Source organism: Fusarium oxysporum, chromosome IX (genome assembly GCF_013085055.1).
Source record: "Fusarium oxysporum Fo47 chromosome IX, complete sequence".
NCBI lineage: Eukaryota > Fungi > Ascomycota > Sordariomycetes > Hypocreales > Nectriaceae > Fusarium > Fusarium oxysporum.
Genome location: NC_072848.1, coordinates 2,053,509 through 2,078,958, shown reverse-complemented (window position 1 = coordinate 2,078,958; position 25,450 = coordinate 2,053,509). Strand labels below are relative to the sequence as shown.

At 49.5% G+C, this 25,450-nt stretch overlaps 7 protein-coding genes across 7 annotated transcripts; 3 read left to right on the top strand and 4 right to left on the bottom strand.

Annotated features, from left to right (window-relative positions):
• Positions 1-1,221: 1,221 nt before the first annotated feature.
• Positions 1,222-3,696, bottom strand: FOBCDRAFT_52979 (phosphatase 2C-like domain-containing protein). The gene is made up of 2 exons (XM_031190258.3): positions 2,136-3,696; positions 1,222-2,083 (listed from the first exon to the last, which is right to left on the bottom strand). Exons 1-2 carry the CDS (start codon positions 3,375-3,377, stop codon positions 1,595-1,597), a joined length of 1,731 nt encoding a protein of 576 aa, XP_031034243.2. The 5' UTR covers positions 3,378-3,696; the 3' UTR covers positions 1,222-1,594.
• A 1,763-nt stretch (positions 3,697-5,459) lies between these two features.
• On the bottom strand, positions 5,460-6,318 carry FOBCDRAFT_279358 (ESCRT-III subunit protein DID4; the record flags this gene model as incomplete). Its single annotated transcript, XM_031190255.2, has 4 exons — positions 5,460-5,606; positions 5,658-5,915; positions 5,972-6,247; positions 6,313-6,318. 4 exons carry the CDS (start codon positions 6,316-6,318, stop codon positions 5,460-5,462), a joined length of 687 nt encoding a protein of 228 aa, XP_031034240.1.
• A 398-nt stretch (positions 6,319-6,716) lies between these two features.
• Positions 6,717-9,943, top strand: FOBCDRAFT_168296 (uncharacterized protein). Its single transcript, XM_031190253.3, has 2 exons — positions 6,717-9,190; positions 9,242-9,943. The coding sequence occupies exons 1-2, from the start codon at positions 6,817-6,819 to the stop codon at positions 9,586-9,588; spliced, it is 2,721 nt and encodes a 906-aa protein (XP_031034238.2). The 5' UTR covers positions 6,717-6,816; the 3' UTR covers positions 9,589-9,943.
• Positions 9,944-10,191: 248 nt separating this feature from the next.
• Positions 10,192-11,193, bottom strand: FOBCDRAFT_144685 (uncharacterized protein; the record flags this gene model as incomplete). The annotated part of the gene is made up of 2 exons (XM_059608195.1): positions 10,192-10,365; positions 10,426-11,193. The coding sequence occupies 2 exons, from the start codon at positions 11,191-11,193 to the stop codon at positions 10,192-10,194; spliced, it is 942 nt and encodes a 313-aa protein (XP_059465837.1).
• Positions 11,194-11,591: 398 nt separating this feature from the next.
• On the bottom strand, positions 11,592-12,860 carry FOBCDRAFT_189828 (mitochondrial outer membrane translocase complex, subunit Tom22). Its single transcript, XM_031190251.3, has 2 exons — positions 12,496-12,860; positions 11,592-12,437 (listed from the first exon to the last, which is right to left on the bottom strand). Exons 1-2 carry the CDS (start codon positions 12,587-12,589, stop codon positions 12,064-12,066), a joined length of 468 nt encoding a protein of 155 aa, XP_031034236.2. The 5' UTR covers positions 12,590-12,860; the 3' UTR covers positions 11,592-12,063.
• Positions 12,861-18,895: 6,035 nt separating this feature from the next.
• On the top strand, positions 18,896-20,022 carry FOBCDRAFT_264234 (uncharacterized protein; the record flags this gene model as incomplete). Its single annotated transcript, XM_059611337.1, has 5 exons — positions 18,896-18,975; positions 19,026-19,123; positions 19,294-19,395; positions 19,488-19,569; positions 19,727-20,022. 5 exons carry the CDS (start codon positions 18,896-18,898, stop codon positions 19,815-19,817), a joined length of 453 nt encoding a protein of 150 aa, XP_059467844.1. The 3' UTR covers positions 19,818-20,022.
• Positions 20,023-21,742: 1,720 nt separating this feature from the next.
• Positions 21,743-25,034, top strand: FOBCDRAFT_206470 (Glutamate/Leucine/Phenylalanine/Valine dehydrogenase-domain-containing protein; the record flags this gene model as incomplete). The annotated part of the gene is made up of 2 exons (XM_031190250.2): positions 21,743-24,945; positions 25,001-25,034. The coding sequence occupies 2 exons, from the start codon at positions 21,743-21,745 to the stop codon at positions 25,032-25,034; spliced, it is 3,237 nt and encodes a 1,078-aa protein (XP_031034235.2).
• Positions 25,035-25,450: the final 416 nt, after the last annotated feature.

Here is a 25,450-nt window from a genome sequence, read left to right as displayed (position 1 = left end):
GAAGAAAAGCATGGCACCACTCGAAAAGAAAGAAAAAGGAAAAGAATATGGCACGCCAACGCCTGATAAATCATCCCAATTATGACATAAATAAAATGTCAATCAATTACTCCAATGTTGACCATTAGAGTGCAAATTGCGCGCCAGCCAAAAAGGGAGTCTCGCGCTGGAATGAATGATGAATAGCGCCTTGGGTTCCCGTCAGGGATCGGGTATACCAAGACAACCAACCCAATCCAGAACTAACTAGTAGGCCATCACACAAAGTTACAAAACACAAAGCGATACAGTGCTACTGAGCGACGACTTAGGGTTGGCTGCATGACAGAACCAAGAAATTTTGACGAGACAGTAAACATCAACTCAAAGTAGCTTGTACATAGACGAAAAGAGCTGTGTCATGAAACGAAACGACGACAACTAGACGAGATGACGATTTAGCCTCATCTCTCTTGTCGCCTCGTACGAAGTACACATATGTGAACATAGGTATCTTATGTATGAAGACATAGTTATGATGCAAAACAGCCAGACAATAAAAGAGATCATCATGACTCGCAGAGTTCAATACTCGTCCTCTATCAAAATCAATCTAAGTTTGATCCAGAGTTCCAATTCTGGTAGATCAAAGCCACCCACTCCAGCAACAAAGTAACATCCTCTCCCGCCCCGGCTTCTCCACCCCCAATCTAAGTTAACATAAACACATTTTGGCGTTGGTTTTACCGACTCCGGAACGTTTGGAAGCAGAACCCGTCGCCTTGTCAACATACGTCAGTGTCAGAATACAACCGTGAGCACGCGACATTCTGCGACGGAGTCGTCTACGCTGAACGATATTATGAGCTGCAGGAGATTGTTTGGTTGGTCCCAATTACGACTGTCTGCAACATAGTGGGTGACGCTGTAATTGCCAATCACTTGCAGTCAATAGAATGGAGCTTGACGCCAAACTAGCGATTCAGTATCCGTACCAGTCTATCCCTTGACTAGAAGGATGGAAGCTCAGTGGAAGCATCCTAGAACAAATAGTGGGATCCATACCTACTTTAATCAAAGTATTCAACACGAGCCGCCTCGGCTGCACAAGCCTGACAAGATTGTACATCAACGTTACAGCACGGATATAGAGAGGCATAGCTGGCTTATGACAGTAGATGGCAATGCATATATAACCTAGCAACAAGTATCAGATACAAAGAATGAACTCGAAAGATCGACTCTTGTTCCAAGTCGTAATCATGTTATTATCAATACACCATTGTACTGCATCAGCAGTGTCACCCCTCCTTTCGCATGTACGAGGGCGCTCCTCAGCTAACCTATAGAAACAACTCAAGGCTGATCAAGCTCCTTTCAGCTCTGTGTAAACCCACTCAAGACATGAATCCCATCACAGCACCTTGCATGCACATCATATCACCGCACTTTACAAGCCTTGATCCAAGGAGATGGGGAATGGTCCAGGTGGAGAGACGAACAACCCGCTAGATCCGTATCCCGTTCTCACTGAATGATGAAGCTCTTGCTCTGAGACCAAATAAGTAGTCTGGGGTGTGTCCATAGTGCCTCATGTCTACCCAGTGTATTTGAACTATGCCTGCCCAGCGGGCTTCTCTTCCGCCGGCTTGTCTGCGGCTGGCTTATCCTTGCGGGCCTCTTCAACAGCCGCCTTATTCAATATAGGGACCTCATCCGATTTTGGATCTGCAACATGAGGAGGCTCCTCTGTAACCACTTCATCCAGTGAAGTTGGCACAAAATTCCCTTCTTGAACAGCTATAGGGGGTTCGGATTGGGGCGCGTTGCTAGTCGCTGATACACCGACGGCGGGCGTGCTACCGTCTGCAATCTTTTGTTTAGTCTCGCTGACAATCTTGTCTGCCTCACTGACCTGGGACGCTGCACCTTCCACCTCGACTGCAGCCTCCTTGTTCTGGTCCAGTCGGACGACCATGCAAGACAGGTTGTCAGTGCTGAAGCGGTTTAGTGCATAGTCAACAAGCTGCTTCGAGGCCGATATGGGATCCTCAACATTGCGCACGAGATCAACCGCTTCCTGGTCACTACATACGTCCCAAATCTGTGGTTGTTAGCATCTCGTGGTTTCCACTTGCATTTGAGGCTCAACTTACTCCGTCACAAGCAATGATAATGAACTCGTCACTATCAGCCTGAATGACCGTCTCGGTGGTATAGGGGTGACCCGTGACAAGCTTCTTCATGTAGGCATCACCAAGAGCCCGGGTTACAGCCAGAACGCCGTTGACGCGGTTATTGAGAATCAGGCCTCCGGCGGCGGCGATTCTTTTACCCTCGACTTCGTCACTGCCCTTGTGGTCGTAAGAAAGTCTCAGGGCCTTTCCACCTCGGCAAAGAATGATGCGGGCATCACCAACATTTGCGGTATACAGTACCCTCTGTCGTCCGCTACCCTTTCCTTTTGAATTTGTAGCTTTGGTTGCCTCGTCATTCGAAGCTCCATCTTTTGCTTTATCCATTTCAACAGGCTCTTCCGGCCTAGCGGACTTGATGGCTGATCGATCATTCGACGCTCGATCCTCCCAGCGTAAGACTGCAACAGCTGCAGTGCAACCACTGTTCTTTAGCGGCAGCTTTTCCAACTGTGCATCAGCGGCCGTGAAGGCCTGGTCTAAGACTTCAGGAATCAGAGCGTTGGGGTTCTTGCGTATGATGTCCTCAAGAATGAGGTGCAGCTTTTTCCCACACCAGTCGGCTGCAAATGTACCAGCATGTCCGTCGAAGATAGCAAAATAACCATTGTCTGACTCAACCATGTCGGAGGAAACTGATTCCCGATCCTCACCTTCAGGCTTATCCTTTAAAGACACATCATTTAAGGCTGGAGTCTGCACAAAATTATAGAGAAAGGCATGAGTGTCTTCCATAGTGCGACGGCATTTCTTGTTCCTATCTTCCCAAACACCAACGCGAAACGTAGACTTGGGACCCGGCATGGATTCTCCAGCAGAGTTATTATGTTGACCCTGGGGTACTGCAAGAGCGGGATCCTGTTTGCCAAGCTTCTGGAGAGGTGTCTGGGAGCTCACTTCAGAGCCCCCACTGCGACTGCTCTGGGAGAAGTTGAGCGAGTTTTTGGCGGACGCAAGAAGACTGCTAGCCCGACTACTGACGCTGCTACTTCTGCGTTTCTTGTCGGTCGATCCACCGGTATCCTGTCGAGTGGGAGGGCTGCCATTTCCACTGCGCTTTTCACCGCTTGCAGCCTGATCAGTTGTCTTAATTGGAGCCGGAGCGCTGGGGCCTGGGCCAGGTTCGGGAGAAGGGGATTTATCGGATTTTGAATCGCTCTCGGATTTGTTGCCCGCTGAGTTGTTGGAACTGCCGCCAAACATTCTATTCAGCAGACTTCCTCCAGTCGAGGAGAGACTGCGACGCTTGTTGCTCGCCAGCTTGTGTTAGGGACAAGAGAATACTGGGTGGTGTTGCGCAGAGGGAACGTCAGCACTGTTGATGCTGTGGAAGGCTGAAGCTCGGTATCGGTTCTATTATCGTCGGAGTAGGGCTTTGTAGAATCGCTACACGCGAACGTTGCGGTAGCTGTGGAAGTATACCGTCGTGGTAAGGGTAGGGGGCGGGGTGCTGGTCGAGACCAGCTTGGCGTGTTTAATTCGTCAGCGCAAGGCGGACCTGTAAGAGTTAGAGAGGATGAACCGAGAGCATCATTCTATGTCGCCAAGGATGATAAATAAACGAGAATAGGAATAGAGCAATGAGTGCGTGCAGGTTGTAAGGAAAACGTTGATGATGTAGCTAAGCGTGCGGACTGATAAGTTTGACTTCTGTCGTCACCCCAGTGATAGTTGTTGGAGATGACCACAGTTCACACCATTGGGACTATCGGACGGCGGGGACAGGGCCGTACTTAAACTCGATGCAGCACCAATGAACCGTGTCAACCGTTGGCTGTAAGGCAGAGGCATGATGCTGAGCGCATCGTAATTCAAGAAACGTGACGTAGACGCCACAAGGGAAGCGGCTGCGCTGGCGGGGAATAGGTAATCATATAGATCTGATAATCCACGAGTCCAATAAACAGGATCATACTGCGGCTGGGGCTAAGAACAGAGGGAACACATGTGTCGAAGTAACTTAATAGTTCTTCCAATAAAGCAGTGCAATAAGTTGAAGAGAGCAGCAAACGAACGTACCTGGCGCTGAATGTGGAAAGACTATTTCAACACTGGAGAGTTGAACTGGAAAGTATTCAGAGGACAGAGAGGGACGTCCTGCAAGGTAAGCGGGTCAAGTTAAGGCTTAATACAAGCCAGTGAGTCTACAGAAAGTCGTGCCGTAGTTGATGAAGAGTTGGCAAGGTTGCTGTAGAACGTTTCGTTGGATGAATTAGCTGGGCTAATAAAGTACTGGAACCAGAGGTGAATGGATGGAGTGGAGGGCGGAGCTACCTGACGCACTGCAGCTGGTGTAACGGGGCGGATTGGTGAGCGTCAGTGGGGGCGGGGGGCTGCGCTTAAGCTGGACGTGCCTCAAGATCTGATTGTGCGCTGTGTCTGGCTGTTGGCCACTGACGTATCCACGGGCGAGTGACGTTTACTGGCTCACGACCGCGCTGTTTAGCGCTGTGCAGGCAAATGGATCTTGGGCAAATTTGCGATTCTCGGCTTTGGGTTTCAATAGAAATGGATGTGCCGATCTTAGCAATGAATCAGCTCTAGGAAACGCATATTAACTGGACCCTGATTTTGCGTGTTAGTTATTGACACGTTTGATATGTGTTTCCAACAATAAGTCGGTGCGAGGGAAGCCATCCTCGCCCCGAGACATCCGAAACTAGCATCTAAATAATCCCACAATCGCTCTGCCGTCAGTCAGATGAAGCTAACAGGCTCGGGGTTAATTTTTCCTAAGATCAAATCCGTTCTCATACGGCCAGCTTCTTTTCCCCAAAGCCGTTGCCGGCTGTACACGTGGAGGTCTGGGACTGCCGTCAAAGCCATACTCAGATAGGTTGCCTGTTTATTGCAAATGATACCGTTTTGTGTGATCCAATAGACTCTACTTTACCCATCATCCAAATTGAGGATGTTTATAATAGTGCGAGTATATCAACACAAACTGAAGTAGACGCAAATCGACTGACAAGTTGGTCAAGCGTTGCCCACGTTTTCAACAGGCCTGACAAGCAGCGAGTATTGTTTTCTATAAAGCACAGAAAAACTGCAAAGCTGATGATTTGTAAGACAATTCTCCAGACACCAATGCACCGGAACAAACATAGTACCATGAAGCTCCCTTCCTTCTTCCTATGGCCAAAGATCGATCATGACATCGGACATATGGCCATCTTCTGTGGGCTGAAGGGTCCGAATAATGGTAGCGTACCCTCCTTTAAACTGATATGGCGGTTATCACTGAAACAAAACTCCTAAGGCTTCAAGGAAGCCCTGTCAGCTCGTCTATTTTCGCAAACTATCCAGTCTTGCTTGCAGGTCGTCGTCAACAGGGTCACCACCGCCGCCGCCGCCGCCTCCGCCACCAACCGCCTGAGCGATCTTACCCTCAGGTACCGCCGCAGTTCCCAGAGCGGTAGGTGTTTCACCGAGCTGTGACTGTATTAGCGACAAGGCTTGCGTAGCATCACTTTTATGACTTACTGCCTGGTTAAAGTCCACACCAATCTCTTCCAAGACTTGTTCTACCACCTCATCGCCTTCTTCTTCAATTCCCACATCCATAGCATCATCAATGGCATCGTCCATCATCTCTTGTCGTTGGTCCATGATATCGTTTTCGCGTTCAAACTCCATGGCGATTCGTTGAAGCTGGGGAAGATTCATCGATTTATTCATGCTTCCCAATGCCATGGTAGCGCCCTTCATAGCCTGCATCATTTGTTCGTTCGTTCTGTATGTCTGTGTCGAATTCGGTCAGCCTCTGGTCTACGCTCATATCCAATGTATGCAATTACCTGAAGGCGAAGCGAAATCTTTTGTAATTGACTGCGCATGCTGTAAAACTTTTCGACGTATCGTCTCGTGCGGACCAAATCCTTGGCCTGAATCTTGCAAGCTCCCATCTGTCCATTCTTGGCGCTCGTTTTGATTTGTTGAATAAGGGTCTTCTCTTGCTTCTCCAGCTTGACGCGCATCTGATCAAGTTCACGGATGGCCTTATCTAGCATGCGCTGGTTCTTGCGTAGACGCTCCGCGGGCGTCATGCGCTTTCCGAATGCCCATTCGAGGATCTATATCGTGAGCGAATTAGCCATCATGGGCGCGCCGCATTGTCGCACGACACCGCTGTTCTTACATTCATGATGTGCGGGGGTAGTGGTGGTTGACGGATGAAAGAGGGTAGTTCTTGGTAAAGAGAGGTCGAAGAGTCGGTATAGGGGAAGAGTCCTTGCGAATAGTAAATAAGTAGGAGGCAGAAACGCACAAGGCAGCGAGAAGAGATCAAGCCTTGATCCAGATGCGTGGTAAGAGTCGATGGCCTGGTCGCGCTACGGATGTCCCGACACTACGTAATCGGACTGGGCCAACCTTGAAAGACCGCTTTGCTTGCACGATACGGCACGATAAGAGCCCGCTTGGTCCAAGCGCCAAAAGTCTCCAGATTTCGCCAATCAAATCGGGAATCGGTACGTAGCAAAAATCATGCAGAAATGGGTCGTTCGACTGACTTGTCAATGATTCTTATTCGCCTCTCCAACCGACCGCCATAATTACATCGACATCACGGTTCCAAGGATATTTTCTTCCCCTCGCTTCTCATCCAAAATATGCCGCTCGAACTGCTAAGGACCGATTCAACATGAGCCAAGATTATTTCAGCGGTAACGGAAAGGGCAAGGCCCGACTGCACCAGGAACCCGATTCTGACGGTGACAACGATCATGGCCATTCCGACGCGCCCACCAGCAACCACTCTTCTCCGCCACCCACAAACTCGTCCTCTTCTCGGGTCCAATATATGACTGTCGGAAATGGTATGACATCTGAACATGCTGCCCGTCTCCAGAGCATGCTTGACGTCGACTCAGGCTACGGTGGAAGTATAGCTGGCGATGAGCGTTCCATGAGTTCCGCCGCAGCATGGGATATGGCAATGCATCACGACCGGCCTGCGTCGGGTGCTGTGCACCAGATGTGGTATAATGCTCACCGTGCTACCCTCGGTCGTTCCATCAACAAGGTGCTCGAACTGCTTCAAAATTTACAAGAAATGAATGCTTCCTGGCCCGCACATTATCCTTCCGTTCAACGAGCTCGCCGCGACTCCTCCGAACACTCCTCACGGCCCGCCTTTGCCCATGCCCACACGGGTATGGAAGGCAAAGGCTCATCCTCCTTCCGAAACCCTGGTTTAAGACGTGCCATGACGACGGTCGAAGACGGTTCCGCCGAATCGAGTCGAGCCGCTGAGAATCGATCCACACCCGAGCCCCGACTTGTTTCACCACAAATTGCTCAAGAGTTCTCTATTTTGAAGCTAGATCTCAAGCTCGGTGCTCTCCACCAGACCGAGCTTGTGCATTCATTGGAAAAGAGCTCCATTGCATCGCTCCTCGACGGCAAAATCAGTTCCAGCATCAAACATCTACTAGCTCTCCGTGAACGAATCGAGGATACTGCAAGCAAGGTTCTTATCACAGGCGATCTCAATGCTGGCAAGTCAACTTTCTGCAATGCTTTACTCCGTCGAAAGGTTCTTCCTGAGGATCAGCAGCCTTGCACTGCTATCTTTTGTGAGGTGCTTGATGCTAGGGAGAACTCTGGTGTGGAAGAGGTACATGCAGTGCATAAGAACGTACCCTACGACCGAAACGATGAGTCGACCTACGATGTTTTCTCACTAAAGGAACTCGAGAACATCGTCATCGACAACGAGACTTACACTCAGTGCAAGATCTACGTCAAGGATAGCCGAAGCATTGACGAATCTCTCTTGAACAATGGCGTGGTGGATATTGCCTTGATCGACGCTCCTGGCCTTAACTCCGATACAACCAAAACGACTGCCATCTTTGCCCGGCAGGAGGAGATCGATGTGGTTGTGTTCGTGGTTTCCGCTGCCAATCACTTTACACAGTCTGCCAAGGAGTTTATTTGGGCTGCTGCTGCTGAGAAGGCATATATTTTTATTGTTGTTAACGGATTCGATGTTATCCGAGACAAAAAGCGATGTGAGAAGATGGTTCTTGATCAGGTTGCCGGTCTCAGTCCCCGAACCCACAAGGAGTCCTCCGAGCTTGTGCATTTCGTATCCAGCAACGCCATCCCTGTCGGCCCCTCGCCTCCTGGCGGCCCTGGTGGCAGCGGTAGTTCAAGTGGAGGCAGTGGTGATCCTGGTGATGGTGATGACAAGGGTAAGGGTAAGGATCTTGACAAGGTGCGAGACTTCGAGGCTCTGGAGCAATCGCTGCGAAGATTCGTGCTTGAGAAGCGTGCGCGATCGAAGCTTGCACCTGCTCGGACATATCTGCTCAACATCTTGAATGATGTCAACACTCTTGCAAATGTCAACCAGGAAGTTGCTCAATCGGAACTGGAGCGAGTGACCCAGGAGTTGAAAGAGCTTGAACCTCAGTTGGAATCCAGTCGAAGGGCAAAGACCGAAGTAAGCGAGTCAGTTGATGCCAACGTTGAGGAAACATGCAAGGACGTCTATGACTACACTCGAAACACTCTTAACTCGGCCATTCTCCACTCTGGAAGCAGCCACTACGATGTACCCTACCCCGGTATCTGGAATGCTTTCCAATATGCAGAGGATCTCAAGGAAGCTATGCTGTCTCGCATTGCAGATTCTGTTTCGAACTGCGAAGAGTATGCTCGTAGAAAAACCGTGTATGGCGTCAATGCTATCAAGCAACTGGGTATCCTGCACGTTGGTGATGAGTTCCAGAACCTCCAATTCCGACCTGATGTTATGTTCCGACGCAAGCGAGATGCTCTTGCTCGCCAGGTCGATATTCCCACAGAACTGATCGACTTTGTCGACTGGACTACCTTGTTACAGCGACAGGAAAAGTTTGCTGGCACTGGTATGGCTCTTACAGTTGCCGGCGCCGTTGTACCCCGGATGATTGGTATGAACACGTGGATGGATCAGGCTATCACAGCAACTCGCATCTTGAGCAACGAGAACCTACGCCAGCTCATCATTCCTGGCATTCTCGTGGCTGGTAAGTGAACCATGTAACTTTCAAGAATGCCAAGTCACTAATTGTTAATAGCTGTTGCTGCCTCCGCCTATGTTCTGCAGCAGATTCCCAACTCTCTGCCTCCTCGCCTTGCTACAAAGATCTCCACTCAGCTTACTGAGTTGGATTATGTTCACTCCAACTCCTCTCGTATCTCCTCTTCCGTTCGCAAGGTCCTCCGCATTCCCGCCGACAACCTTCGGGTCGGCCTTGACCAAAGCCTCAAGGACTTGAGCGCAAAGCGAGAGGAGACTATCAAGGTCAAGGGCGAGAGTGAGCGCGCCTCTCGTTATTTCCTCAATCTCATCCGCCAGAGCGATGGTGAGCGCGCCAGGGTTGAAGGTGTTGACCTTGAGACTCCGCCAGTTGGCATGCATTGATGATGAAGCTACGGAAACTTGGACGAACACGACTTGGATGTTTACCGATGGGGTTAACGTTAACGTTTCAGATTGAGACGACAACCAAAAAAAGTACGGCGTTAATGGGCAGGGTCGTTTCCATATGTAATGCGATGGAAGAACACGAGATGCTCCTGATTTGGCTTTGATATCAACTTCTCTCCTCATACCTTGTTAGCGAGTCACAGCAGTATGAATTAACTATTGATGCTTCAACCGCTCGATAGCTGTTCGTGGGCGATGCAATACGCCTTGCTAGTAAACACAACTTCACTAGAGTAGACACTTTTCTAATAGCTTATGCCTAAATGATGACGTCGATATTCATACCGCATCCATTGGCCTCCTAGCGATGTCACAATAACTCAGTCCAAAGTGATGAAAATTCTTAAACAAGTTGAGGATAAACTTGGATAACTGTGGACAAATTTTAAGATAAACATAGCAGGCTATGCGACTACTTTTATTTTCTCTCTCAGTTGAAGGGTCTCAAAGTCTTCTGACTCTATGGCCATGGTAATATGCAAGCTTCGGGCACTACAGCATAACACCTCTGTGCAATGGCGATAGCAGCTGTCAAGCTCACTGTGTCCACATGATATTTCTCAGCCTTTCTTTCTCCCGTTCGCCTCCAAATATGCCATCAATAGGTTGTCGCGCAAGCTCACATATAGCCTGACGATCAAGGCCAAAATGTTCCGCGACGAGTCTATATTCGTTAGACAAGGGGCTTCCGAACACGCCCACATCATCAGTCTATGATCATTGTCAATCTTTATGTTTCTCCCTTTCATGAACACAAGTTCAGTAACTTACGCTGAGTGAGATCTTAGGGCCGTTGACACCTCTCCAGTGCCCAAAGTGGTGGCCTTCGAAGCCGCCCAACACCATCCCGGCTCTGACATTGCAGCTCAGGCATAACTCGAGACACAACGCTCTCTTTGTGATCTCCTTCTTGGTCTCTTCATCCTCCCAAATCACATGTCCCAGCCTGCCCGGTTCCCAAGAGAGCAGCGTACTCAACTCCTCCTTCGACCCACTCGCCTCAGCTTCAGCAAAGTGAACCGTAATCCCTAAGCCCTTCTTTTTTGCCTCTAAGAACACAGGAGTGAAGACACTTATCTCGCCTGCTGGCCTCGCTGTTGGATCACCGCAGAGATCCAAGCCAACGACTCCCTGCTCACGGTATGTCAGAGCAAGCTCAAGGGTGAAAGCAGCCTGCTCAGGGGTGTGTCGCCGATCGACAGCGAGGATCAAACGAGTGTGTAGCTGAGGGTTCTGGGACTCAAATGACGAGATTGTGTCAAGAAGGATTGAGATGTACTGCTCTGCTGAGAGTTGAGGCGTGGCGCGTGGTGTTGTTCGAAGCTCGAGATAGCAGACGCCATCATTGAGAAAGTCTGTCAATACACATTTGGTAGTATCTCGAACAGATTCCTCATCCGTGATAAGGTTATATATGTAACTGCTGAAAAGCGGGAAGAAGCTGTGAAGTGTAGTTAGCTTGTGTCTAATCCTGTGACTGCCAATCGATGGAGGCAAGACTAACGTTTGCAGGTTGTAATCATGTTTCCCTTCAGGCATGACGATCAGAGGATCTTCTAGATCGGTGTTGTCTGTCTCCTTTTTACGTAGCCATACCTCATGGAGAGCACGGCGTGAGATGCTCCCAGTCAAATGGGCGTGAAGCTTGCGTATCGTCAGTGTCAAAAACATGGAACGTGGAGTTTAAACAACCTCTATCTTTGGCAGTCCAACAAAGTCCATGGTTGGCTTTGTTCGTTTTTCGTGACAGCTACTTATTCAGCGTTAGCTGGGAATATGTAGAGTTTCTAGTTAGTCTGTCAGGGTGTAACTGAGAGAATTGATACTCATCTATCCATTACCACGAAAGTTAGTGTCAACCAGAACACCTACCCTGAACTTGATGGAGATCCTACATCATCACAATCATCGAAAACATTAAGAGCAACACACTTGGTCGAACGAGTTGCTATGACTAGAAGCTTCTTTTCAATTTCATCACATTCCGTGACTTTCCCATTCATCGTTATTGTCTCAAGCAATGCACAATACGAAGGCAGAACAAGCTGTGGTTTATATAAAGCTCACACATGTCATCAATGATACAGTTCTGATGTGACGAAATACATGTGAAACCGCCTTTCCTGGAGATGAGATCGCAGCCATTACCAACCCCATCTTATACTTTACACCGGTAACCATGCGCCGTGGATGCGTTGCGCTTCTCATTCCTCCCGGTCAAACCCAGTTGCATCCATCATAGGTCTTCATCGGCCATATACGCCGTAAACAATTATTGTACACATGGGAAGCCGTATTTTCCGGCCCAATAATGACTGCGCCTGGCAACAAAAGGCACTGTCTAAGATATCCTCATACGCAGAAACGTAAGGTCAAGGTTTTTTGATTGCGTGACTCCAACTTATTTGTTTACAGAGAAGGTTGGGCAGGCTTGCCATCGAGGGCGGCGCCAACTTGGTCAGCGGTGCTCTGTTCGGAGCCAGCGGTCAGAAGTTCACTGCCGCTTTGTCGCATGTTGTACTCTTGCTCCATAGCAGTGAGCTGTTGATCCTCGGCGAAAGACAAAGCGAAGGGAACACCAAAGAACAGGGCAGAGGTGGTGAGCACCCAAGCGCCCTTGCCACTGAAAGAGAGAACGCTCCAGGCAGCGTTACCGATGGTGTTGGCCTTGCCGGAGATCCATGAGCGAGTAGTTGGGGGGACGATGTCGCGCAGTGCGTATAGTCGCTCAGCGAAAGTCTCTTCTGAAGGATCGTAGTCGGACTCGTTGGAAATCTCGGAGTCTACGGGCGTTGTTAGCATGGACAATATCGCGATTAAAGGCGCGGGGTTGTTAATTACCAGTATCGGAGTAGTCGTCATCGTCCTCCTCAACATCGGGACCAGCCTGAGGGTGCTGGAAGTGCTCGTCCTCAACCTCGGTAAGAGTAACCATCTTGAATAGCTGAAGGTGTTGTGTATCGAGTAGTCGATTGTGAAGGTATTAAGAGCTGTTGAAGAGCTTTTGGTGGAGAAGGGATTGCCGAATAGTCGCAGCCCAAATCACAAGGCTTGTGAATATATCGTAATTGCTGAAAGAATCTGGTGAGATAAGCGATGTTGACAAATCTCCGCCCGATAAGAAAATATGTTCTCTCGATGACTGGTTGATGAGTTGGCGTTGACGTTGGGCGTCACGATGTCATGGGAGTAATTTTTCTTTGGAAGTTGCTTGGGTGCTCCACTTACACCACCCTGGTTTAGCCGATGAGTTCACCAGCAACTATCGTCACGTGCACCCTCCATAGACAACCATCATCGAGCCTCTTACTGCAAAGTACAGGAGGAGCTTTGAGAATGCGAAATGGAACTGTTATCATCATTTCTCATGCAGAGCCATTGGATAAAGTCATCCTCATGACATTTTCTTGAACAAATACTGGGCCGTGGTCAGGGACATATTGTGAGCGTTATGCAGTAAAGCTCTGAGACAATAAGGAGTATTAGTCTCATTCTCCGTATCCCATCATGTCACGTCCATTCTACAGTAGAGGCGCGCTTCAGAACAGAATGCTTGAAACCGAGTGGTGGGCGGCCATTTGTCCCCTCATCGTGCTCGAATAACCCCAGTCTTGGCTTACTCGTCGCCACCCATCGTCTCGATCACAGTTATGATCCTGCCGCAACCTATTCCAACCATTGAATGCTCATGACGACATTGGCGGTATAAATGTCACACTCAGAAATTCCATGTTGTCCACTATGACTTCGGCAATATTCTGCCGAAGTCGTGTGAGCCTGCCACCATGTAATGTATCTTCTTGGTCAAGATTCATATATGTAAAGTTGGCATTTGGATCATTCAAAAGGACCGCGGCACATACATGCTGACTTAATATGCACCGCAGGGCCATATGGTAATGCTCACTAAACCCGGCAAGAATATGCCAGTCTCTGAGGGAACCAGCCTGTGCCTGGCATAGAAGGTGTGCAAGCAATATCACGTTGTCTAGTAGAGAGACAACTCGAGAAGCTCCTATTGCCTTACCTTCTCACAAAAGATGACATGTCCAAGAGATACAAGTTGGTACGTAATATGTAAAGTTGATCAATCATACACCTGCGACTTCGCGGCTATGATTTGCAGAACCAGCATCATCATGAACCGATATGTTTTTTCATGTCAGAAGAGTCTCGGAAAGAAACCAGGAGGAACTTGCGAACGGCTTCTTGAGGACCGAACGTAGCTTTGGCTAGAAGGCCATACGCAGTGCCTGACTTTTACCTGGTAGGTATGGACCTTGTGTCTATACTTGTTGTTCCTCGTCCTTGTTCCAGTTCGTAGACAAAAGTATTGTAATTAGGAAAAGCAGAAAAAGCAAGAAAGAGAGTCACGGACGTATTGCGAGACACAGGAAGGAAGAGGGACGACCGGAAAAGTCGGGAGTGGATGTTTGGAATCTGTCTTGTTGAGTTGTTGGAGTGTTCAAGTTTGACCTAGCTTCTAGATCGCTTTGAGACGTTGGTTTTGGTATCCTGTAAGCAACGAGACTAGTACGTAATTTGTTTAATCCCCTGCTCCAAGGGGTACAACACATGACCTTTAATGGAGCTCGTCAATATTTGACGAGAAGCCATTGGCAATTAAACATCTGGCATCGTGACCTTTCAGCCCGTTTCACTGTATCGAGATGTAAGGAGATTACGTATATACATTCGACAAATATAGACCTAATTGCCGTGATGAGCGGTAAACATATCCGATGCAATTCGCACAAGGGTTTTAGATTACGAAGCATTGAATGGAAGAATAGTTATACAGGCACGAACCTCGTGATCCATAGGAAACCTCGTCTACGGTACCAATGAATGCCGTGTGATGTTGATGGTGTAACTTGTAGACTTGTCGAGGCCGTGATACTTTGTCAAGGAGTGGATAGACAGGGGACGAAACCACCGATTGGGCAATCTCTACTCAGACATTCGCTAAGCTTCAGAAGCTCAAGGACAGTTCTTTCTGGACTCGCAATGGAAGAAGCAACATGGTATCAATGGTGCGTACAACCTGATATAGAATGGACGAGGTAAGGTATCTTTTAGGAGACGCTTGGGCCGTCGGCACGGTGTCAAGGTGAGCCATTTGGGTAAGTAATCGGGACCCTGTCTGGGGAACTTGACGGGAGGTGTTGACGGCGTGTAAGAGACAACCTAAACTGGCCTTTATGTACACCATGTACTTGGCTACAATACCTAACTCAACCACACACAGCAGGACTTGACGAGCAACTAATTTCTGACAATTCTTTCCAGCTTTGAATATATCCGTAAAGACTCGTCATAAACCTTGAGTTAAAAAAAAATGCACAAGGTCACGTTTGCAATCAACACGTGTCTGTGCCGTTGGTTTGCGTGTACCTGTTAGGAGGGGCTGCCCCGCGATGCGAATTTGAAGAGCAGAAAGAATGGATGTGATATGATGCTGGGATACGGTGACAGCTCCTTACCATAGCTATTGGCAAGGTACCACAAAAAGCATTCGTCAACACCGTCAGGGAAAGCTCCCCGGCCCTATTTGTTGGTTAGAGTGCTCCGTTCTTTGTGACTGCGTCCTCCGGGTAGTGATTTGGAGCTCCGGTCCGTCTAAGCTAACTATTTCCCCCTCACCGCAAGACGCCAGGTATGGGCTCTAATCTCCATGGCGAGCCGTCACTCGTCAAAGAAAGGGTCAATGAAGCTATCGTGATCATGCACGGGCGACCCTGATCCCCGGACGGTGTACCAAAGAAGCATGAGTTCCATTGGGTCGAATCCATCTGGTTATAGCGTCGTTAGCCGATCAGATAGCGGGCACTGCAAGCGGCTCAAGTAGAGTAAGGTACGAGGACGGTACCTGAGGATCTCCGGGGGCCGGCAGCACGTTCGGCCGGGTATGGATAGAACAATACCCACAAACAGGGCAGCGCATGGCCTCGATGGTGGAGTTGATTGCTCACCACCTGTGACACCTCAGGGAATCTCAGTGTCTAGGCGTTCTGGGGGCCCCTCGCTCAGCCACTAGCTGCCGTCGTCGAGGAAAACTCTTCCCCAACATTCCACTTGGTGGCACCTTAAAAATGGCCAGCCAGACACCAGCAAGGTACCGTAGGTACTTGCAGAATACGTACCGCCGAACGAAGTGATAATTGACGTCTTTTGTAGACAAGCAAGTGTCCTCAATGAGGAAACAGAACTGACATTGTGACATTCCTCTTTGATATTATGCCGAAGCTTGCCAGTTTGTCCCCAGGTTTGGCTAGTCGAGAGTTGAGCTGATTGGTCCGTCACTCAAGCAAACCAACCATGTGCCAGCGTATTATGACAACAGTGCGTATTTGACTTTCTATGCAATTCATCATCTGGCTCAAAAGAACTTTTTATTGCCGAAATTTGAAAGAATATGCAGTTGATGATGAACACGAGGAGCGTACAGAGTAATCTCTCTGAAAAAAGACCGGAAAAGACGGCTTCCATTCAGTCGATGATGTGATGAACTAAGGTACCTGTAGCAAGAACAAAAATAGAAACTTCTACGACAAGCCCAAGCCAAATGGAAGCTCGAGAAAAATAGGTGGGTAACACTACGGTACGGTTCTACATATTCACACATGCAGCGTAACGCTCATACGGTGCCTTGAAAGGGCAGCTGGGTGGAGACATATTCGAGATGCATTTGTAGCGAAGGACACAACTTCGTGACGCCCCGTAACCGTCGTCAACAAGTGGTTCATGGTGGAGGCGTGATATTCATGGACGGGGCATTGGGAGTGCACCGTATTGTCCAGAGTGGAGACAAAGGCCCTCGTTAGAGATGACAAGATAACGGTTTCGATGGTGGAACAGTACGTCAGAGATTCGAGTATTCATCATTACGAGAAGGTAACCAGGATGAGATGATACGGGACCTGGGTGTTGTAAGCCAATGGCTCAACTTTCAGACCATACTGTATCTCAACCTGGTAAAGGCATGATCCGATAATCCAGCCAAGCTCTTGATCCAAGATCCTTTTCTTGACCTTCCCCAGATTTTGAGATCTCAGGGTATGTAAACTACGTACCGTTCTATTACAAGCCACAACAAAGCACAGGGACAAGCAACTGACAGCACAATTGACCAATGAAATAGCAATTGGAAGCTTAAAGGTCACGCGGAATGTGGGCGTGACAACACTCAACCGCCTGGCTAAGATTCTGGAAATAGAAGCCAGGAAACACTCAGCTTCGAACATCGTGGTCAAAACAATATCGTCGTCAGGGGAGCGCGCCTCACTCAGCCAGCCAGGTCCAACGGACAGCCCTAGCCACACCCCCGAAAATGAAGTTTGATCTATGTTTTTCTGCCCACCTCGTGACGCGTTAACAGCGTCCGCCTCCAAGCGCCGGATGCGGGGTGCAGTAAAAATACAGGGAAGATTTGCTAACCAGAGAGGCCACGAGACGGCGGCAAAGTAAAAGCAAAAAAGCTTGGGGACGGCTCTCGGGGCCACAGGGCAAGCACGCAACTCGCTACGGTTCCGTACGGGAGAAACAATAGGTAATGCAATGGATACCATTTCCCCTAGTGGTTGGCTGGTTGGTGTAAAATTGACTGGCTGTGCCGTGCAGTGCAACAAAGGGAAACGGTGGCTGTCACGAAAGCTGCAAGATCAAGTAAAACGGGGGTAATGGAAATGACGGGAGATGAGATGGAAGCGGGTCGTGGGGAAAGCTATGAAGTTTTTTTTCTTTCTTGTCCTTGTGCCAGATCCAGATCAGGCTCAGACTGGGGAAGACTGGAGCCATGGGCAAAACCTGGGGGTAATAGAAATCCAGATCCAAGTTTAAAAGGCGTTCTCGGTGCTGCCGGACCTCGGCCGTGTGGGGCTCTCCGGGCGAGTCCGGGGCCTCTGCTTGTCCCGGAGCTTTGAGTGTGAGAGTGGGTGCCGGACTCCGTTGCTTGTGGGACAGGGACGTATTTTCGTGTTCTTTTTGCGTAACATATGGAGAGAGGAAGAGGGGAAAAAACTCAAAACATTGAGGGGGATTGTCCAGAGTCTGGAGTCTGGGGTATTGGAGAATTAGAGCTTCTGTTCCAGGTCAGATGAATCATTGAAGAGTAGTATTGTTGATGACAACAGGGCAGCTCAAGAACGAACTGACCAATCTTGTCTAAACTCTATCATTCAAGAAAGCCATGCTATGTTGTGCAACTCCTGTCTTATGCCAGACTTGCCCTTCGTTTCGCAATAAACCCCCTCGTGCTGCAGTCAAGTGCTCCTCGACGACCCCTCGACCTCAACCATTGTGTCATTGATGGTACCCCGGAGAAGGTACCTGTACGTAAGTACCGAACCAACGGCCCCGCGACGGCCGGAGGAACCTTGTCGTGGTCCGGCTCCTTCAATAGCGACAGGTCAGAACCTACCGGTGTGCTGTGCTCTCCCTTGCTCCCTTGTCTACTGGTATCTTGGGGAAGAAGAAGGGTGGGAAGTATCACCTTGCCAACACATTTTTTTTTTTTTTTTTTTAACTTCATGATCTTGACTGTTACTGGATCTGGGGAATGGATCTCCCCCAAGGTGAAATTATTCCCCCTAGAAATCGAGACTAGTCCCGGCCCCGTGATCGTCCCCCTTAGAATGGCCAAGGTCTGGAAAGTTCGGTGAGCACTGGCTTTGCTTTCTTTAAGTCAGGTGAGCCAGATTTGGGTTCTATTGTCTGGGGTACGAGGGCATTTCAGCTAGCTCGCCTGGCATTTGCTGCTGCGGTCAGCGTTCAACGCCAGCTTCCCGTCTGGGGTAGTGAGTCGTGTAGGAATTCGGTTCAGGTACCGTACCCTTTGAGGCGGATTCTTGGCTTGTCAAGATTTTGATGGCTTAGAACGATATTGAGCAAGGTTCCATGGAGGTGAACTATTCGTCGCTTGTTGGCAGGCTCAGAACCAACCAAAGCATATAGTTTCTTGGCTGATGCGAAATCCCAGCATTATCTTACACCACGTAAACCATGGGCTGACACAATTGTTGATACATGGGCCCATTGAAGTCGACGTTGTTCGAAACTACATGACATTTATCAAACATGCTCCAAATAGATATCACTAGAAGTCAATGTCAACCAGACGTGGAATTAGTCAAATGCAGGCGATCCAGTTTTCGTACGAATCATCATTCTTGTTGGCCTGGCCGTTTCGCATGTCAGAACTGTATGGTTTATTAATACGGTCCGGCTCAGCTTGAAGCACATCATGGCAACATCATTTCAGGCAGTTATTACGACCACTTGGACAAGCACAGCCAAGGCAGCGTGCATGTTGACCGGGATCTTGTGAGATACCGTAGTCCAACGCTGTAATAATCCTCTGAAACCCAAAACAGAGACAGCATTGAAAAACCGGAATTCAAGGTCGGATCTGCATGTCACGAAGTTGCCATTGACGATGACTCGCAGAGACAAACCCGCAGGGCGAGCCAAGGTGAGTGGTGAGTGAATTGAGTTGAATCGCACCATTCTCCACACCGTTTGGGTGAACGAAAGAAGCTAAGTGTGTGGTGCCGTTTTCATGCAGCGCGTATGGATAGTTATGTAGACTTACGTTATCAAAGTCTGCAAATGGAGCTGGAGGCTCTTTATGTCGACTTACAGTGACCAACCTGTCAAATAGAGCGTTTGTCCTGACCCAGCTAGTCTCTGAAAACTTTTCAAGCCATTTCCTAAACGCTGATATCCATTATGTGAGAATGTGTGGTATGTGAAGTTGTTACAAGATATCGACGTAAACTGGCAGAAGAGTTAAAGTCTAGCAAACAACTCTCCCATTGGCAACAAATTTGCACTAGTGATGTCAAACGAAAATCTGGAGAAGGCGGGATTCCATGCAAAAACTGCAGAGCCTCGAATAACCGGGCCTCTTCCCCACTGGTAAATCTGAATAATTCCTGGGGGCTCCCTCACCTACAGACTCTTCAGGAACCAGGCGCTTGGTCCAGGCGAGAGAAGTCAGGTTCCAAACAAGGCTTCCCTTTGAGGTTTAGACCAGAGGCACTATTGGGTAATTGAATGGGACTTTTTCTTGTAGGTACTGCACTGTACTCCGTGAGGTCATGATCACGATCGGGGGTGTTGCTGCAGCCAAAATTCTTTCTTCTCGACTCTTCTGGCGGGCTTAGCTGGGCTGGGCTCCGCTTCAGGAGGGGTGGTGGTGGTACAGTACAGTAGCGAGCAGGTACCAATTGGAGAGGAGAGGCCTCAGGACGACCGGGCCGGTGATGTTTATTGTCTGAATACTTCTATCTCTTCTTGTGTATGCCAAGTTTCTACTTTGCTGATTGTGAAGTGAAATATGAGGAAATCGAACCAAGTGACTGGGCAAACCATAAGCTCTGTGAACGTGCTGCATGTGCTGTAAGTAAGCTGCTGTAGAGGGTTGTGGCGGGGGTCATTCGCTGTGTCTATTGCTGTCCACTGCACTTTTTCTCCGGTCTGCCCGGTGCAAATGAAAGGCAAAAAACAAACACGTACCCCAAAATAAACACCCGCCGGGCCTCATGCCCAGCAAACTCCCAGCAGGGTCTGCCCCACAAGCGGGAAGGGGGTGTGTAGGCAAGGTGAGCGGAAGACCAGGACCTGGCAAGGGATGTGGTTTTTTTATGGCAGCGTGACAACTTTTACTTGGTACCTACAGGCGAGACGGTGTAAGAGAAGGCAATATGTCGACATGTTTGGAGTCAATGGAGACATTAATGCTGGTACGTACCCCATTGTAAAAGACCGGGAGGTACTTTGTACCATCGTAGACTTCTGGGTCGTCGTTGAGAGACACTTAGACACGGACAGTATATAAAGCTTCCATCGCCAGTCCCAATATCTTCTGGCTTCGAAAGTTGGAGAGATAAGTCACTTGACCTCAAACTTGTTGATTACCTATTGCATTTTGCATTTGCTTCTCCTCACAAAAAGAAGCCTTCTTCTATCTACCTTGAACCCCTTATCACTCCTACCTCGTCTTTATTTAGAGATCATATTCCCTGTCCTGGCTTGAGCTTTGAACCTCGTCATCTCAAACCAACCTCGACGTATCAAGAGAGCTTTTGTTATCTCTTGTTCTAGACATACCGTCTTCAGTTTCTATTTACGACAGGGCTGACGGATGGCTGCGCTGAGTTCGTGCACACCGAGTCAAACGCCTGCTCAGGTTGGCAGTGTATGACAGATATACTAACCTGCCGTCAGAACTTTAACCAACCCTCCTCTCATCTGAGAACCTTTTACGGCAATCTTGTTGTTATTCTTCTGAATAACTTCCTCTCGTCATCTTCTTTCAGAAGGCCCCGCTATAAGTTCGGCATTACCGACATAGAATTATCTATTTTCAGTGACGAAACGAATTGATCGTCACAAACTCTAGCCGGTAAGTAGCGGATAAGTCTTATCTGACTACAGCACTGCCCACTACCCCTTCGTCATTTTGCCCTTATCGCGAATCCATGGCGCCGTTGATTGGCTTCCCCCTGATTTTCACTACCCAATGGCGAGAATACGAGAGCCGGCCCGGGCGGCTTACACCGGGATTCTGGTGCTCCGTATCAGAGATAAGCTTCCCAGCGAGCTGAGCGGTTCGCATTAGGTGCTGCAAACAGCCCCAGCCCCAGCCCCAGCATCTGCAGTGCATTTTCAGGTCCCCGATCTAGTGGCGTCCAGTGAGTGCGAGCATGGACGCCCCGGATAGGACCTGGAATGAGCCTCCCGGGACGGGTTCAATACCATTGATCACTGGATCATTGAGTTTGGCCTTCACGGGCGCAGGGCAGCCTCTGGGTCAGCAGCCCCGTATCAAATGCCTCCTTTCCTTAGTTCGCTTTGAGTCACGAGCTCTGACCGAAACTCTGGTTGAGTTGGCTACAGCGGTGACGACAGGAGAACTGTTATCTTCAGGCTTCCTTGTTTGCTCAAGCCGAACTGTCTATATAAGACACTCGCAGCTGGCTCATCTCGTCTCCATCTTGTTCATCCCATCACTGTTTTCAATCATTTCGTTTTGTCGTCTTGCGTTTACACCACCAAACTTCACTCTCCATCTAGGCATCTCGCCAAGATGGCGCCTATAACAGAATCGCCCACTAACATGCTGCCCTCTCAGACTTTCCCTGATTACACGGATCCATATCAGAAATCCAACATGACTGCCATTTCCGCCAACCCCGTGGCTAACGTCAAGGCCACTGAGGCCAGCCGTGGTCCTTCTCCCCAGCCTACTCACTTCTCCGTTCCTCTGCAAAATGGCAATGGCGGCAACGGCCACCGCATTCTGCGATCTGCCACCGTTGGCTACATTGCCCCTGAGTTCACCGGCAAGCCTGAGCAGAAGAAGACTGTGAAGTCTATCATCTCAGCTGCTGGTTTCGTCCCCGAGCCTCAAATTGATGAGCAGATCGAGTGGTTCTACGAGAAGCTTGGCATCGATGATGTCTACTTCGAGCTTGAGACCCCCGATGTCATCTCCAGCCACATCACCTCTCTGTATGCCGCTAAGGTCGCTTCCTTCGCTCGCGAGGATAAGCAGGAGGAGATCCGACTGGATATGGAGGCTAACGACCATGCCATCTACATTGATACCAGCGTTGCTGGCAAGACCAACACTGCTGGACCTCGCTATGAGGAACGCCTCGAGGCCAAGTACATTGATCACCCCGGCCACAGCAAGTACCGCGTTGAGACTTTCCGATCTCCCGCTGTCGTGAGCCCCAGCTCCAAGGCAACTCTCCGATGTTACTTCGTCTACCAGTGCCAGTTTGCCACTCCACCTGAGCAGACCGACCCCAAGGAGACCAACCTCGAGCTCATTGCCGACAACGGCTTCCTCCGCAAGGCCACTGACAACACCAAGCAAATCTACCAGGACATCATTGAGCTCGCCGTTAACCGAGCTGGTCCAGTCATCGAGGTCTTCGATATTGAGAACACCGACGAGAAGCGAATGGTCGTTGCCTTCCGCTCTCGCACTGCCCAGGGTCTTTTCTCTGCCCTCAGTGACCTTTACCACTACTATGGCGTCACCTCATCTCGAAAGTACCTCGAGCAGTTCTCCAACGGTATCACCGTCATGAGTGTCTACCTCCGACCTACTTCTGACACCGTCGAGAGCAGTGGACAGTTCCCTTCAATTGAGGAGTCCATTGACCAGATCTCCAAGGAGGTTTCTCTCCTCTACTGTCTCCCCCACAACAAGTTCCACAACCTTTTCCTCGATGGACAGCTCAGCCTTCAGGAATCCGTCTACGCCCACTCCGCTTGGGTGTTCGTTCAGCACTTCCTGAACCGATTGGGACCAGAGTACTCTACTCTTGCCGAGCTTCTGGATGTTAAGAACAACGCTCAGCAGGCCCTCCTTTCTAACCTGAAGCGCCGTCTCCGTTCTGAGACATTTACTCCTGAGTACATTTATGAGATTATTCAGAACTACCCCGGTCTCGTTCGTGCTCTTTACGCTTCTTTCGCCAACATCCACCTTGTTAAGGACCAGGATGACCCCGTGAAGGTTGTCTCCTCCAGCCTGTCCGTCGAGGTTCTCTCCGACGACGCTCTCAAGGACAAGATCTCCAAGAACGTCAACAACGAGCATGATGAGATGGTTCTCACTGCCTTCCGTGTGTTCAACAACGCCATCCTCAAGACCAACTACTTCACCCCTACTAAGGTCGCTCTGAGCTTCCGTCTTGACCCATCTTTCCTCCCCGAGGTCGAGTACCCCAAGCCCCTCTACGGCATGTTCCTCGTCATCAGCTCTGAGTCCCGAGGTTTCCACCTCCGATTCAAGGATATCTCTCGCGGTGGTATCCGAATCGTCAAGTCTCGCAACAAGGAGGCTTATGGCATCAACGCCCGCAGCATCTTCGATGAGAACTACGGTCTTGCCAGCACACAGCAGCGCAAGAACAAGGACATTCCCGAGGGTGGCTCCAAGGGTGTTATTCTGTTGGACCCTAAGCAGCAGAACCGTGCCCGTGAGGCTTTCGAGAAGTACATTGATAGTATCCTTGATCTTCTTCTGCCCGCCGAGACCCCTGGTATCAAGAACCCTGTTGTCGACCTCTACGGCAAGGAGGAGATCATCTTCATGGGCCCTGATGAGAACACCGCTGAGCTGGTCGACTGGGCTACTGAGCATGCTCGATCCCGTGGCGCCCCCTGGTGGAAGTCCTTCTTCACTGGCAAGTCTCCCAAGCTTGGTGGTATTCCTCACGACACCTACGGCATGACCACTCTGTCTGTTCGTGAGTACGTCAAGGGTATCTACCGAAAGCTCGAGCTTGACCCCTCTACTATCCGCAAGATGCAGACTGGTGGCCCCGATGGTGACCTGGGCAGCAACGAGATCAAGCTTGGTAACGAGAAGTACACTGCCATTGTGGATGGCTCTGGAGTTCTTGCTGACCCCAACGGTCTCGACCGTGACGAGCTTCTGCGCCTTGCCAACGGCCGCAAGATGATTATCGAGTACGATGTTTCCAAGCTGTCTCCCGAGGGTTACCGAGTCCTGTGCGACGACGTCAACATCACTCTCCCCAATGGCGAGGTTATCAACAACGGTACATCGTTCCGTAACACCTTCCATCTCCGTGACACTGGCAGTGTCGACTGCTTCGTCCCTTGTGGTGGTCGTCCCGCCTCCATTGACCTCATCTCGGTCAACCGTCTCATCAAGGATGGCAAGTGCATCATCCCTTACCTCGTTGAGGGAGCCAACCTCTTCATTACCCAGGAGGCTAAGCTTCGCCTCGAGGCTGCTGGCTGCATTCTGTACAAGGATGCCTCTGCCAACAAGGGTGGTGTGACATCGTCCTCCCTTGAGGTTCTTGCTTCTCTGTCTTTCGACGACGAGGGCTTCGTTGAGAACATGTGCCACAACGCCCAGGGCGAGGCTCCTCAGTTCTACAAGGACTACGTCAAGCAGGTTCAGCTCAAGATTCAGGAGAACGCCCGCCTTGAGTTTGAGGCTATCTGGCGCGAGCATGAGCAGACCGGAACTCCCCGATCTATCCTCTCTGACAAGCTCTCCGTTGCCATTACCGATCTCGATGAGAAGCTCCAGCACTCCGACCTCTGGGACAACGAGAAGATCCGCCGATCTGTTCTTCAAGATGCTCTGCCCCGTCTTCTCCTCGAGAAGATTGGTCTCGACACCTTGATCGCTCGCATCCCCGACTCCTACCTCCGAAGCATCTTCGGCTCCTACCTTGCCAGTCGATTCGTGTACGAGTTCGGCAGCAACCCCAGCCAGTTTGCCTTCTACGACTTGTAAGTGTAACCCATGATACCATGATACCAGAACATATGCTAACTATTGCGACAGTATGTCTAAGCGTATGGCCCAGATCGCCAACTAAAAAGTTGATTGCATGGAACGGTGTTGAAGCGTATGATTTGAATTGTTTATAAGCATAGCATTATTTGTTTTCTCTGATGAGAGATGAGCATTGTCACGGTGTGTTTGCCATGTTTGGGACGGCCCTGGCATGGGCCTAATGAATGGGTCAAGGTTAAAGAAAAGTCAGAAAAGACTATGTTTATTTAGTCGATATTAATCAAGATTTTGAAGTTCATATTTTATTTCCCACATTGGTGACTTGGTGAGTTCATCAAGTGAAACTTGTGCTGTTTCTGTTTGCTTCTGCTGTTGCACGCTGGAGAAAGACTTTGAGACGCCTGGTTGTCTCAGGAGAATTACCGAACGACTTAGATCTGATTGCTCAAAGTGATCTATCAGTCGTGCTGAGTGTGATAGAAATAGAACACACTAGAT

What these genes read in the sequence shown, in the direction of transcription:
- FOBCDRAFT_189828 (XM_031190251.3), bottom strand. Translation starts at nt 12,589, where the DNA reads ATGGTTACTCTTACCGAGGTTGAGGACGAGCACTTCCAGCACCCTCAG. An exon ending in TGACGACTACTCCGATACTG is followed by an intron (nt 12,438 to 12,495) that starts GTAATTAACAAC and finishes CAACGCCCGTAG; the next exon opens with ACTCCGAGATTTCCAACGAG.
- FOBCDRAFT_52979 (XM_031190258.3), bottom strand. Translation starts at nt 3,377, where the DNA reads ATGTTTGGCGGCAGTTCCAACAACTCAGCGGGCAACAAATCCGAGAGC. An exon ending in TTATCATTGCTTGTGACGGA is followed by an intron (nt 2,084 to 2,135) that starts GTAAGTTGAGCC and finishes TAACAACCACAG; the next exon opens with ATTTGGGACGTATGTAGTGA.
- FOBCDRAFT_168296 (XM_031190253.3), top strand. Translation starts at nt 6,817, where the DNA reads ATGAGCCAAGATTATTTCAGCGGTAACGGAAAGGGCAAGGCCCGACTG. An exon ending in TCCTGGCATTCTCGTGGCTG is followed by an intron (nt 9,191 to 9,241) that starts GTAAGTGAACCA and finishes AATTGTTAATAG; the next exon opens with CTGTTGCTGCCTCCGCCTAT.